The 15243-nt window shown below is 34.3% G+C and overlaps 1 protein-coding gene across 6 annotated transcripts in view; it reads left to right on the forward strand.

The window, feature by feature from the left end:
- The window catches only part of LOC150088934 (DNA-binding protein P3A2-like), a 74431-nt gene extending 63202 nt beyond the window's left edge, over window positions 1–11229 (forward strand). For all 6 annotated transcript variants that reach the window (XM_090369727.1, XM_090369731.1, XM_090369732.1 and 3 more), the window contains 2 exons: window positions 4330–4537; window positions 10799–11229. In XM_090369727.1, coding sequence (XP_090225853.1) covers window positions 4330–4537; window positions 10799–10995 — 405 coding nt within the window. In that variant the 3' untranslated portion in view covers window positions 10996–11229. The remainder of the gene's footprint in view (window positions 1–4329; window positions 4538–10798) is intronic.
- Window positions 11230–15243: the final 4014 nt, after the last annotated feature.

Below are 15243 nucleotides of genomic sequence, written 5' to 3' on the forward strand. Positions count from 1 at the left end.
CCTAATCAAGAGGGATGCCATCTAGAGTTTAATAGTTCACAAAATTTAAAAATTAAAATAAATAATTAAACTTGAAAGACATTACATGGAATTACTACTAAGTAGGTTTAGTAAAAACACTTTACCACATGAACCTTTTAATTAGTTTATTGGAATGAGAGGATAATTATTACTGTAGAACCAAACAGCCCCAACAACCAAATAAATTGGCTGCTTTTGGATTTCTGTGCTGAAATCTATCTTTGGGTCTGGGTTTTTGGTTTAGGATAAGTTTATAACTTGACCATGGAAGGCCAAACTGTACTGCAGATACTAAAATTTACTGCAAAAATATTTTTTGCAGTAAATTTTTATTGTAAGCTGACATGAGCAGGAGAGGATTAACCATCATGTAAAAAAAACCAAAAAAAAAACCACCCATCTAAATACATGGTACTCAGATAAGAAAGTGGCTGAAAATTGAAGTTTGGCATATATAACAGGTGCAGCCACACTGGGCCTTGTGCAATAAAATTTATTCCTGTAATGTAGTGTAGTAGTGAAACTACAGATAGGTGCCCACCCATATAAGGATAAGTCTCTCTCTCCCTTGCTTCCTCCATCCCTCACCACATACCCCCCTTGATATTTGCTCATTATTCAGATTGCAACATCTTGGCATGTGCAATACTAAAATGGTTTACTCCAATAAAGGACTTACACTTATCTTTCCTGGCTCCACAAATTGATTGAGTATACATATCCAAACCAGACGTTGACTCTGTATATTCATACATATGTATACATGAAGAAAGTCATAGTAACTGCAACCTTCAGCTGTTTCAAAAGTTTACTGTTACTAATTACAAATATATTATTTCATTTGTCTTATCCTTGTAAGTTCTAACAGTGTGGAAGTGTACTATGAAGAATTCATTATTTGGTTATAGCTTTTAACAATACTTTCACATAGACGTATACAGTTTAGTTATCTTGGTAACATATTGGCTTTAACATATATACTGTATAGTTCATTTAATAATTTCCTCCTTTTTTTCCCTAAAAGATCATCTGCTTTCTAAGAATTTTTCTTTCCTTCTAGAAGAATGTAGACAGTTGAGAAAACGTTTGGGGATCTAATGTAATTTTTGTTTGAAAAGACAGTAGTCCTCTCTCTTTTCTCCATTTGCTTTAAATTTTGGAAAATGCAAGAAAGACTTAACCATAGTCTTCATTCCATCTTGTGGCTCCGGTTTAGTTTGTATCCTCTCTTATCAATCAGAACTGAACATGGCCAACTTTAATGTATAACATTGAAAAGACTTCATTGTGTTGGGCATATTAAAAGCAAATCATTTGAATGTTCTGTATAGCCCTGAGATACTCCTTCCCCATGCTTACTGATGGTGCCAAATATTACAGAGAAATTGTGAGCAGTTTTAAATTGTATATTGTGCACTTTAAAATTTCCTACCCCTAGGAAAGGATAGGAGATTTCAAAGTGCCTGAATCTTGCCTCAAAGTCGGAGTTTAGTGCATGTAACAGGTGCAGTCACACTGGACCTCGTACAGATTTATTCCTGTTATGCAGTGTAGTAGTGGAAATCTGATAAGCGCCCATATTTCTGTTGCTACACTTTACTCATTACTTATAAACAACACTGCATAAATTTGTTTTATTGCACTGTGGTCTTTGATTTTTTTTTATTTTTTAAATGATCAAATACAAACAAATTTACAAACAGGTGGTAAGACCATATGTTATATGGCTCAGAGTGCTGGGCTGTCGGAAGAAAAGAAGAACAAGCTTTAATGTCAGCAGAACAGAGAATGCTAAGGCGGAGTTTGGGAATATCCTTGAGAGATAGACGGTGGAGTGATGATGTGAGACAGGAAATGAAAACTGCACCCATCAACTTGAAGATTAGGGAGAATAGATGTAGATGGTGGGGACACATCCAGCACCACGAGTTTACCCACATTACCAAGCATGTGCTTAGCTACCAAGTTCCAGGTCGAAGGAGGAGAGACAGGCTGAAGATGACAATAGAGAGCAGAGTGCAGCAAGATATGAAGGAACTAGGGCTCACTCCAGCAGACTGTGCCAACCATACTAAGTGGACACGTTCCATTCGTGGCACTGACTCTTACCCAGGACAAACAGCACAGATGAAGTAAAGTTGATCAAATACAAACAAATGATAGCCGTGTGGGTATTGTTTACAATATCTATACAACATTGGGAGTGCAGAGCAGATCAAACTTTTAAAAATATTATCATTTCTACTAAACAAATGTCAGATATTTTAGAGATTAATCCAGTTTTTCTGGACATAATTAATATTATAAAAAAGAAATTTTGATCATAAAACATCTGATGAGCCTGTTGACGATCCCAATTCTTCCCCCCCCCCCCCCCCCCGCCCGCGATGCTAGACACCATAACATCTCTCACTGAAAGATTTCAGTTGTAGCTTTTGATTCACAAAGATCCCCAAGACTGGGAACCTTTTCATTGCTAATTTACAATGATGTACAAAGTTGCTGGTGGGCGAACAGCTACACTGTCCTTTGCTCCTCAGAAAACACACTGCTAGTCATAAATCGATTATGACCACTCTTTTAAAATAGCTTTCCATATTGTAAAACAACCTGACTGTCTACTCATTTCAAACTGGTTGCAACATGCTAAGTAATTTTGTGGCCCCAAATAGGGTGAAATTTGTTTGTAGGTAATATATCTCATCATTGGACTGTCAGGTCATCACATCTACCCACTGATAGGGCATTGGTATGCACTTATAAATAAATAGCAATATGTACTTCTCCATTAGAGCAGTGTTTTTTTTTATAGTAAAATACTGAGGATATGTTTCAAATTACTTGTTTTCAAATGTGAAAGTCAACTTTAGCAATTCAAGTGTCAAAATTACTGCTTATAAAGTTAGGCCCGGTATATTTTGTTATCTGGTCAAGTGCTATATATACAAGCAGGTACACATATGGTGTTTCAGTGTATAATTTTTGATTGGAAAATAAAAAGCTAAGCTACCCTATCTTCACCAGTTTTAAAAGCAAGTCAAGACACTGTCCATGTGCAAAATCCAAACTGTTTCATCCATATTGGAATGTGAATTTATGTGAATGTATAAAGTTTATAGAAAGAAGTCTGAAAAGTTGGGAGGTCAAAGTGCATTGATGAATATGTAAAAATACAATAACATTTCAGTTTCTTAGATTAAAGTTGTATCTGTAGATCAGAAACAGACTAGAGGAAGCTTAGTGAAATCACTAGAATTAATAGTACTAGTTTAGCGGTTTGTTTACAGAAAATTGAGTTGTAATATGAACTGTAATATAACTAGCAAACTGTTTGTGTCAGGTAAATATTCATGCAGTTTGTACTCACTTAGGCATCAATTGACTGGTTAGTTTCCACTATGATGAGGTGGGTAGTACGTCTAACAACCAATTACATTATTACCTCTTTTATCTGTTGTGTGTATTCATTGTTATGAAGTGTGTTAGAATTATTTATTTTACTTAGTCCCTAGTTTTGTGGGCAAAGTTGAGTGTGAAAAAAATTTGAAAGTTAACCAGGACTCCTAAATGTTCAGCTCTGTGAGGATTAAATTTATTACAAGTTGGATGATTGTATTAGAATTATTTATGTGAGTGAATATGAATTAGAATAAACTACATATCCCTGTCAGTGACTGTCTTAATTAACCTATACTGAAACCAGTGAGTGGAAAGAAAAGTGTCAGAGAAAACAAAGGTTGTGAATGGGTAAATTTTGAAGTTCTATCAGTAATGTGTTGCACAGATGTTGACATACTGCATTGTTATATTTTAATTTATGTAATCCATCCCTGCATGTTGATGTTAGTGTCATCAGTATTGCACTACTAAAGCAGTGTAACTGATTTTTCCTTTTATTTTTTTAAACTTTATAAGAGTTTTGAAATGTTATCTTTGTCATGTATTATGTTTGTACAAGTTTGTGTTTGTTGGCCTATTTGCATATTGCTGCATGCTGAAAACCCCAGAATAACTCCGGGGCAGAAATGCCACTCCCTCTAAGGTTTATTAACTAACTATAGCTCCGATTCAAGAGTCTTTTAACAACACCATCAGTCACCGACAGAATTTGGACAAAGACCTTGATAAGTGGTGAATCCACCATACTGTCATAGATGATTTTAATTTCTAGGAAACTTTATAAAGATACAAGTACATAAAAGTAGTTATACATTTTTAGACTGAATTTTCTGCTTGTGTTTATACTTTCTTACCTTTCATCTGTTTCATGAAGTTGTTAATTTTATGTTTTTCTTGTTCATGTATTAGATCCAAAGCAGTTCTCAGTCAGAAGCTACCCAAGCTGTTCAAACCTTAGCTGAGGTAGCCTCCCAGCAAGCAGCTTCAGCTAGTGTACCAGTTGCACCAATTAATTTAAATGGAGAGGTAACTGCCCAAGCAGTAGAAACTCTGGCAGAAGCCACTCTTAATCATGATGGGCATATCATACTTACAGGCGAAGATGGTACTCAAAATGGTAAGTTTGTGTCTGTAGTTTTAAATCTTAAAATAAAAAATTCACTTCTAATGACAAAATTCAAAGCAAGGACAGGAGAGAAATTACCAAAAATATACAAGATAGTGAGAAGCAATTAAGTAATACATATGTCTAGAGTTAGAATGGAAGATGTCAGGACAGAAAAAAAATAGTGTTGGGAAATGGGCCAAGTGATGACCCCAGAATTTAATATTTGATTGCAACTGGCAAATGATTAAAAATAAAATTGCTTTCACTTATAGGTAATCTAAAATTGACAAAGGTCATTTAAGATACTTTTCTGAGATTATATGAAATAAATGCCCCTTACATAAAAATTAAATTTAATTCAAACTTTATTTAATTAAATTTAATTCATCTTCATATGTAAGTTACAAAACATGGCATGCATTGTCAACATTTTACACATGTGGATTCATCAATATACACAGTTGCCACATCCAGGCAGTAGTAAACCTGCATGCCATTCATGAGATTGAAAATTTAAGATTTCTTATATTTAAATTTGAATATCAGTAAAAGATAAAAAAGAACTTTTACTATTTAAACTTCTAGATATGACATGGAAGTGTCTTGTGACCTCTGCTGCTGTGTTACAAGTGTACAGGTGACCCCCGCTTAACGCTGATAATTCGTTCCGGAAAAACAAAGCGCTAAGTGAATCCGCGCTAAGCGAGCGCCGTTTATTTCCTAATCAATAAAAAAACGGTAGTGAAAAGATGCACAAATGTCGGTCAAAATATTTAATATTCAAATATTTGTACTTATAAAATATTCTGCATTACATACGTATATAACGTGCGTTTATCTGATAATATTGGTCAATGTAACTCTTGCACATACCTTAAGAGTTCTTATCTGTTACCCCAACTGGACGTATTATCTAGATGTTCTGGGGGCAAAGACGTTTCACGTGAGCGGGTAGCTAATATCAGGGAAGAGAGCCTAAAAAACTTCAAGGGTTGTGTTAGGGTTGTTAAATATACAAGAACAGTAAATCTTAATTGTTTATACAGTAACGTTAGAAGTGTCGTCAATAAAATGAGCGAATTCGAACTACTGGTTAAAACAAGTAACGCGGACATAATAGGGCTTACAGAGACGTGGTGCCACCCGGAAATTGGGGATGATGAGTTTCAGTATGGCTTGTATAATGTATTTAGGAAGGATAGGATAGATAGAAGGGGTGGTGGGGTAATGTTTCTTGTCAGAAGCAGCCTGAGTGCGACGATAGCTTTCCCAGATTCAGACATTTCACATGCTAGTATAGAGTCTGTATGGTGTGAGATAGTTGGAAACAAAGGTATAATGCGAGTAGGAGTAATCTACAGACCAGGTGATTGTGAAGATTATGACAAAAGCCTTTAGATGCAAATGGAATGGGCAAGTAAGCGTCAATGCCTTATTATGGGTGATTTCAATTTGCCTCTAATTGATTGGAGTAAATGGGAAGGAAACTCGACATGGGGAACAAAATTTTTAAATCAACTAGATGACTGTTATTTGTATCAACATGTCAGGGAAAAGAGAAAAGAATATCCTAGACCTCATCATCATCCACGAATCAGATGACATAACACGGCTGACAGTAGAGGAACCAGTAGCAGGAAGTGATCACGGAGTTCTACGGTGGATGATGACGAGAGAGGTAGCAGAAGTAAAAGGCAAAGGAATGGGTTTTAATTTCAGAAAAGGAAATTACGATGCCTTAAGGTACTACATGGCCTCTTTTAACTGGGTAGATATCGCACAGAGAATGAATACAATTGAACTGTGGTACTCTTTTAAAACATTAATCACAGATGCCTTGAATGCGTATATACCATTAAAAAAATACTCCACGAGAAGGGTTCCAAGTTGGATGAATAGTGAAGTTGCCGCATTACTTGAGCAGAAAAAGGTGCATGGAAAGGTTACAGAGCAATAAAAAGTACTGAAGCCTATAACAGTTACAAGGTGATGTGTAATAGAGCCACAGAAAAGGTTCGACAGGCAAAGGCAGTTTATGAGAAATCACTAGCAAACAGAGCAAAGAGGGGGGAATAAAGAATTCTTCACATATATAAATGCCAAGAAGAGCGGGACAAACCAGATCGGACCATTACGTAAGGGAAAGGGGATAGTAATAAATACACCAGCTGCCGTTGCAGATGAACTCAACAGTTATTTTGCATCGATATTTACAAATGAAAAGCCTTTTGTGGCAATGGGAAATTGTGGGAGCGAAGTTAAAAAATATGTAATTAATGATATTGAAATTTCTCAAGATTATTTAATGAAAAAACTTTCGAGCCTACAGACCAGTAAGGCTCCTGGAGTTGATGGAATATACCCTATAATCTTAAGATAGGCGGCAAGCTGCATTGAACCATTGCGGCTAATTATGCGAGCATCACTAGGCTCTGGGGAGATTCACTTGGATTGGAAAAGTGCAAATGTATCTCCCATACATAAGGGTGGCTTTAAAAGTGAAGTTGGAAATTATCAACCTGTCAGTCTGATTTCAGTAGTAGGGAAAATCATGGAGGCAATGATCAAGGGTGGAATTCAGGATCATTTGGATCGAATTGAAATTCTCAAGGATATTCAGCATGGTTTTGTAGGATCGAATTGAAATTCTCAAGGATACTCAGCACGGTTTTGTAAAGGGAAAATCATGTTTAACAAATCTGATTCGCTATTTCGAAAGGGTCACTCACGAGCTGGATTTAGGGAATAATTTCGACATTGTTTATTTAGATTTCAGCAAATCTTTTGACTCAGTCCCACATGAGCGGTTGCTTTATAAGCTGGAACAGGTTGGAATCACTGGGAAAATCCTTAGATGGATAGAAGGATGGCTTCAGGGCAGAAGGCAGAGGGTTGTGATAAATGGCTATTCCTCAGATTGGGTTGATGTAAGAAGTGGGGTTCCCCAAGGATCAGTATTAGGACCACTGTTGTTTTTAATTTTCATAAACGATATTGATGAAGGGATAGGGGGCGTGATGTCTAAATTTGCAGATGATGTTAAAATCGGTAGAGTAGTTAATGATCACTGTCAAGCTGAGCTTCTTCAGAGAGACCTAGATAGACTTCAGGAATGGTCAGAAAAATGGCAGCTTTAATCCAACAAAGTGTAAGGTATTACACCTGGGAAACAGTAATCCCAAAAAAACTTATTCACTTGGTGGAGTTCAACTAAACCCAGTACTGGAGGAAAGGGACTTGGGTGTTACGATACGGTCAGACATGAAATTCTCTGAGCATTGTAAACAGGTTGCAAGGAAGGCCCATGGTGTCCTATCGATGATCTATCGAACTTTTGCAAGTAGAGATAGGGGCGTGATAATCCCATTATATAAGGCTTATGTTAGACCACACTTGGAATACTGTGTTCAAGTATGGAGACCGCACTAAAGAAAGACATTGAGCTTCTTGAAAGGGTGCAAAGAAGGATAACTCGCCTGGTGAGATCGCCAAAAGGGCGTCCTTATGAAGAAAGACTTCGAATATGTGGGTTGCAGAGTTTGGAAACTAGACACCTTAGAGGAGATTTGATTGAGGTGTTTAAGGCTCTGAGAGGCATCAGTAAAATGAATGAGAACAAAATTTTCAAGATTTTAAATGATGCTAGAACTAGGGGACATAAATTCAAGTTACGGGGGGAAATGTGTTTAGATTGGATCGCAGGAAGTTTTATTTTAGCCAGCGAGTTATAAATTACTGGAATAAGTTGCCTTCAAGGGTAGTAGAGGCCGACAGTTTGGGGAAATTCAAAGGTCATCTGGATAGTACTTTCGGGTAAGGGAAACGCATAGGATGATAGGTTTAATTTCCTTTTTATTTATTTTTTATTTTGTTTTTTTTATTTATTAATTATTATTATTTAGTTATTTTATTTATTTATTTATTTATTTTTTGTTTTTATCATTGTTTTGTTCGGATTTTTTTTTTTTTTTTTGCTGGTGCAGCATAAGCCATAGGCTTTCTTGCACCATGCGGCCATTACTAATACTAATAATTGTGTGATAACTAATTACATATAAAAATTAAACTTAAAATTCCAATTAAAATCATGAATTTAATTGATCTAAATTGATTTAATTTAATTGATGAATTTAATCATGAAAAATGTGTCAATTTTGGGTTGAACTTTGGCCCTCTTCCAAATAAACTAAAAGGGGTATTAATTTTAAATCCCCGCAGCGTTACCACCCAACAATAAAGTCAATGATCCTTCGCCGCTTTGAAACCTGGCATGTTTTTTTCTTCTTTCAATATGAAACTTTTTTAGGCATTCGTTTCCACAAAAGTCCTGCTTCCTCTATGTTAAAAACTTGTTGAGAAGTACAATTTAACACAATATCCCTCTTCAATAATTTTTTCTGTTTTGAAAGTTTCGGTTCCTTCCGCACTTGCGGCTTCTCTCTGGATTTTAAATCTATTCAACCAGCCCTTATTAGTTTTAAATAGTTCCACTTTTCTTTTAGGTGAGTTTTCTTCAGATCATCATATTGGCTAATCTTTCTCTTTTTTTTTAATAATATTTAACTTAACTGAATTCTGCATTGGATATTATCTTCAATAAAATTAGTTAGTCTTTCCATTTCAATCCTAATAGCCGGCCTAGCCCTAGTTGCTTGCAGTGGAACAGCTTTCTTTCCCGCTGCTAAAATTAATTCTTTATTTTTTTATAATTGTTCTTACATTATTAACTCTTCGAAAATGTAACTGCGTTGGTTGCATTAATTATACAATGTTCAAGTAAACTGTCCGTTACGCAGGATGTCTAATACTGTACTGAGTGATGACTAGACTTCGGATAAATGCATATAACGCAAATATTACAAGCAGTATACTTGATCATTTTTTAAAATTTTGATCTCGGAACTACTTAACAAGTCACTGAACTGCAATTAAATTAGCGCGCGAAAGAATTTCACTGAGCGTGGGAATATTTCTCAAGTCGGCGTGGGAAACGTTTTAACCGTATTTTTATATTCATTTTCAAGCTATTGACTCAATCAAATGAAACGATTTTGTTAAATATGCCAAAAATGGAATCTGTAAAAGAGCGTTATAGTGATCTGTGACAGCGTTATAGTCAGATATGGGTTATAACGTAAGAACAGTGTTATAGCGAATCAGCGTAAAGCGAACCGCGTTATAATGGGGGCCTGCTGTATATTGAAATGTTGGGGTGCATGCTTACATCTGAACAGCCTTTGAAGCTGACTGATGTATAAAGCTATAGTTCCATATTTTGCTTCTGGGATGTCTAGTTTTGCTAGTGGTAATTTTCAGAATTTTTTGGGAGGGCTGAAAGATTGTTGTGGGCCATAATTTGAGCACCTTTGCTATAGGCACTTGTCATTCTGCTTTCTTTTCCACTGGCAACAGAGCCTGTTTTAAATAAATAAATTTTCAGCTTATACTCTGGGATGACCACATGGTCAGAGGAGTTCACAAGACAGAGAAATACGATAAACAGCACTGCATTTAACAGTCACAGACTAGAACCCTGATCACTCAAAGCACTTGTACTGATACACCCTTACGGCTTGACCACTCGGCTCTGGCGACATTAAAAATAAATTGTGTTTATACTCTGGGATGACCACACAGCCAAAGTTCACAAGGTAGAGAGAATACAAGAAAAAAACACCATATTTAATAATCACGTGCTTTGAACCCCTGTTACTCAAAGCACTTGTACTTATGCATCCTTGGCTATGAAACCAATTTGATTCCAGTGCAGGTGATTGCATATTCGTGTGTAGAAAGTCCTCTGTTACACAAAACAATAGCTACACTTTTTGCATGATGTTTAATTACACACACTTTTCATTGCAGCCTTAGCACTGGCTGACAACTAAGCCACTTGGACTTGTTTTTATAACTACAATTTCTACAGGTTTGATAATAGTGCATTTGTGAGAAGTGTCTGTAAGATGTTTGCATTTTAATTTACAGTCAGTCTTATTTCAGAATATAGCAGAAATTGTTTTTTTTTTTTTTTTTGAGGTAATGCAGTTTTATTGAACACTACTCTATTTTGAGTTCAACAGGAAGTTATTTTAACTTCCAACAGTATTGTGATCATGACATTTGAAATGCTGCCGTCCACAAAATAAATAGGACAGGGTAGTTTATCTTCAGTTTACTAATTTATAATTTATTTCATAAGTCCATATAGAATTTACTATATCAAAAATTATATCCAAATGTATTTTTTTTTCTCCCATATTTTAATCCTAGCTTTTCCTGTAGCCAATATGGTAACCATTCCAGTCTCCATGTATCAGACTGTAGTTTCTAATATAGCCCAACTTGCTGAAGTTCAGGGAATTCCAGTTGCAGTGGCAGCACCCACTGGTATAGAAAATATCAAGGCAGAGGATGTGAAAACAAGTAGCACTTCATCCACTATCAATGGTAGTGTTGAGGATGGCTAAATAAGGGGGGGAAAAAAAAGTGTAAAATAAGTAGTAATTTATATACTTGTCTGCTGTGATGTTCATAATGTATAGACTACTCTTAATCATTAGTAAGCTGTATGTGGATGAATATGTTCTACTGTGATATTCTCTCTTGTGGGTAGCATGTAACTTTTAGGTAGTTGTTTGCCAAATAGATGGAAGTGGAAGCTGTCAACTTTCATATTGTGTTTTTGAATGTAGCATTTGCTGTTTATGTCAGATATAAACTTTAGATACGTATGTATATGGTTATATTTTATTTGTACAGAAATCTGGTTACCTACACTTCCATATATTTGGATATGAATGTATATACTGGTATATTTTTCCCTCTGAGTATATAAACCATGTGTTAACTATTAATGTGGACTTCCGCAAGCCCTTGTTTTCACAGCAGTTATTATTATTGTTGAAAAGTTTAGAAAACAGACGTATCGATTTTTTGTATATTTAATTATATTGTCTGTTGCATTTTGCATGAGGTGGTCTGAATTTTTTTTTTTTTTTTTTTTTTCAGACCACCTCATGCACATTGCACATTTGGTTATGCTATATCCTCTGCATAAAGTCATCTTTAATTGATGTGATCTTTTATCATTGAGCCACGGCTTAGTTTAATGTCATTCTGGGAAAATTCCATTTATATTTTGGCACTACAGCTTTCACATTCTCAGCACTGACATAATTGTGCATACATTCACATTTCAAAATTGGGAAAAGTTGGAATGTCAATTGACACCAGATCCATACCATACACTGGGTGGAGTGGGTGGGGGGGGGCAAAAGTTTAATAAAAACACTCGGTTATGTCAAACTTTCATAACACTTGATGTAGCATAAAGTGGCATTGAAGGTAATATGATGCAAATAAATGTGCAGATTTAAGTTTTCTTTCTGATGGCAAAGTTTAAGTTTTGCAGTACAATAATGTTCATTGTTGATATATATATATATACACTACTAACAACAATAATTTATAATGCATTTGAGAAAGTTAGCCACCTTTCTGAAAAAACTGGCTTGAAATCAGATCTTTTCCATTTAATTAAGAAGAAAATAAAATTCCTCTCCATCTTCAACATTAATTAAAGAAATATATTTATCAAATATGGCATCATGTTTTTATTTCTGTTTAACAATAATTGATGTCGGCAAGCAGTTTAATGTATTGAAAATTGCCATGAAACGATCCGTTCTGACAATAACTACACACTTGAGTCTGTAATCCGTGACTGCTTATCGTGATGACTCAGTCACTGGCTTTTTGCTTTTTTTTTTTCCCCTTTGAACATTCATTACTCTTCATAAAATCATCATTTCATACATATTCATTGCCACAAACAAATACATTTGGGAAAGTGCTTTTGGAAAGAGCAAATTAAAAGTAAAATTTATGAATAAATGTAGCTGACATGTCTTCGTTACCATAAATTTGTGTAAAAACCTGTCAGAGGTTGTACTGGGAACTTGCACATTAACACTTACAAATTTGTACAGTAACACTTACAAATTTGTACATTATATTCGAGAGTATAAGGTATTTCAAATTGATGTGAACTTATTGATATTTATTGATGTTTATATATTTCAGCAAAACCCATCTTGATTAGGCTATTATAATAGCAGGTCAGAAAATGGTCTCATGATGATGGTCTCAACTAACCAACCACTAACTGTGTATTTAGTTTTACTGATAATTTCATCTCCAGTTTAATGCCTCTGGCCTACTTACCTTTCTAGTTAATCCATATCTGTTCTAAGAATATTTTATGTTAATGTATAATTTAGCTTAATTTCTCTTAATAGTCTCTCACTGGAATTTCCATATGCATATTAGGAAGTTTATATGATTTTTTATTAAATGATTTTCATTTATATGATTTTATATTAAATGAAGAGTCATATAAAAATAGAAATGGCATCATTAGCTGTCTCTTGTTGAAAAAGTTGATCTAGCCATTTTCCAGAAATAAAACAGAATTACAGAAATAAAAATGTCACAAAAAAGAAAAGAAAAATCAGTTTGTGTTCTGAATGACTAAGTAGGGGGAGAGATACAAAATCAGTTTAAAATAACAACAACAAAAAAAAAAAAAAACATTTTACATTGATTTAATTAGTGAAATATATTTATTTTATTTTATTTTTTTAAAATTTGTCAACTTTAGCTCCCAGATAAGTTAACTGGAGTAAATATGTGCAATCCAGTGACTGATAAAATATGTTGCAAGGAGCTTAAATATGCATTTTTAAAATTCTTTAAATATTTATATATATCATTCTCTTTTGAGAACACTGATATTTCAGTTTCAGAGCAATAAATTAAAAGTGCTTTGTGTCTGAAATATTGAATCTATCCAGCTTCAAATGTTTAGTGCCAAGGAAATGGTACCAGACCTGATAATTTTCTTATTTGAAACAGAAATGGTTGAGAATGTAGATTATACCTTTGTAATAGGCAGTTGTAGGCTTTTGAACATGAAAATCTGTATAGTCTTGGTAATTTTCAAGCATTATACAGATTCATTGCCTACTTTTAGAATTCAAATTAATTTAAACTTTAATATATATCCAAATGTATTGCACTGCTTATCTGGCCCTTCCTCAGTGGCTTTTGATTAAATAAATTAATTAGAATTTATTGATCTAGTTAATTTTTCATTTATGTATTCTACAGGAATGTATATACATTTTATATACATATATACAAATATATGTGTATATATGTATAGAGGATACGGAGGGGAAAAGTCATTTCTTGCTTTTCAAAGAGACTATTTCTTAAGTGACAATAGTTTACATAATGATATGCTGCTAAATGGTTGGGGCAGCATTTTCACATTATGCTCAAATAGAAATTGTCTTCTGCTTCCCTTTCATCCTCATTATTATAGACCGAAAGAGAAAACATACTTTATGTATAATTCGGTTGTTTAACTTTATATAAATGCTGGAGTATAGCGATACAAGAAATACACATTTGTAGACATTTCAAATGTGAAACAATTATAGTAACTATATTTAGGTATTAAATGATTATTCTATTATTAGAATAATAGTTTGGAAATATAGAATATTAGTTTGGGAAAAACCCAATACAAAGAGGAATTAGATTTTACCTTATCACCCTTTGAAACAATTTTTTTTTACACTGCTTTCTGATGGAAATATGTTAATTAACCAACATTATTATCATACGGTTCTTCAAGGAATATATAAATTGAGCAGATTAATGTGTATATGTGCGAGTTGAAAAGGGCCTCTGTCTCCAGGATTCATTCTAAGATAAATATATTTGGTAGTACTGGAGAGATGGATATAAACAACAGGTTAAGTAAAAAACAAATAAATACACCAAAAGCTGTCAGACTTTTGTAGACCTTCAATTGAAGGATTACAAAAGTCTGAAAGCTTTTGGTGTATTTATTTGTTTTTACTTAACTTATTAAAGAATTTTTTGCTTCAACCTGTTGTTTTTATCCATCTCTCCAGTACTACCGAATGTGTGTGTGTGTGTGTGTGTGTGTGTTTTTATGCTGTAGACCCTTTTGCTGAATGAAGAATCTTGCTTTTGGATAGAAATGAGTGTTTAAAGCTGTATTTTGAATTTTAATATATTCTCCTATTTTTAATTTATTCTTTTCATGTATTTGTGTGGTATTTCTTATTGGTTTATAAATTATTTTGCACATGAATGCAACTTATAATTCAATAAGAAATACAACTATTAAGAACCTAAAACACAGGTTTCATTTATTTTATTTTTTTTATTATTATTTTTTTGTATAATTCTTTATTAATGCGATAGTTGCAGTTGCTATTTTGTGTTGATTACTAGCCTGTCTACTTGTGTAGTAAAATTGAAGTTTTGAAACAGCAGTCAGTGAACACGGTGCCAGCACACCACAAAGATGTGTGTTTTGGAGTACTGATAGAAGCCCTATGTTACGTATATATGGAACTTTAATTCTTACGGGCATGCATATACATAACCAGTGATTGGTTCAGGCATGCACGCTCAATCAGTTTGTGGAGTTGGGAAAGGCAGTGTGCTCCTGATCAGAGTGATAAGAATCTGAGGTTCTGCACCCAACTGTTTTTTGCACATTATGAATCGGAGTTGGGAAAGACAGTGTGCTCCTTATTCAAATGACAAGAATCAGAGGTTCTGCACCTAACTCTATTTGCATTTTACAAAGCAGATTAATAACTTGGGCAGTATAA

This window comes from Mastigoproctus giganteus, chromosome 3 (genome assembly GCF_048544385.1).
Source record: "Mastigoproctus giganteus isolate SK-2022 chromosome 3, ASM4854438v1, whole genome shotgun sequence".
Taxonomy (NCBI): Eukaryota; Metazoa; Arthropoda; class Arachnida; order Uropygi; family Thelyphonidae; genus Mastigoproctus; species Mastigoproctus giganteus.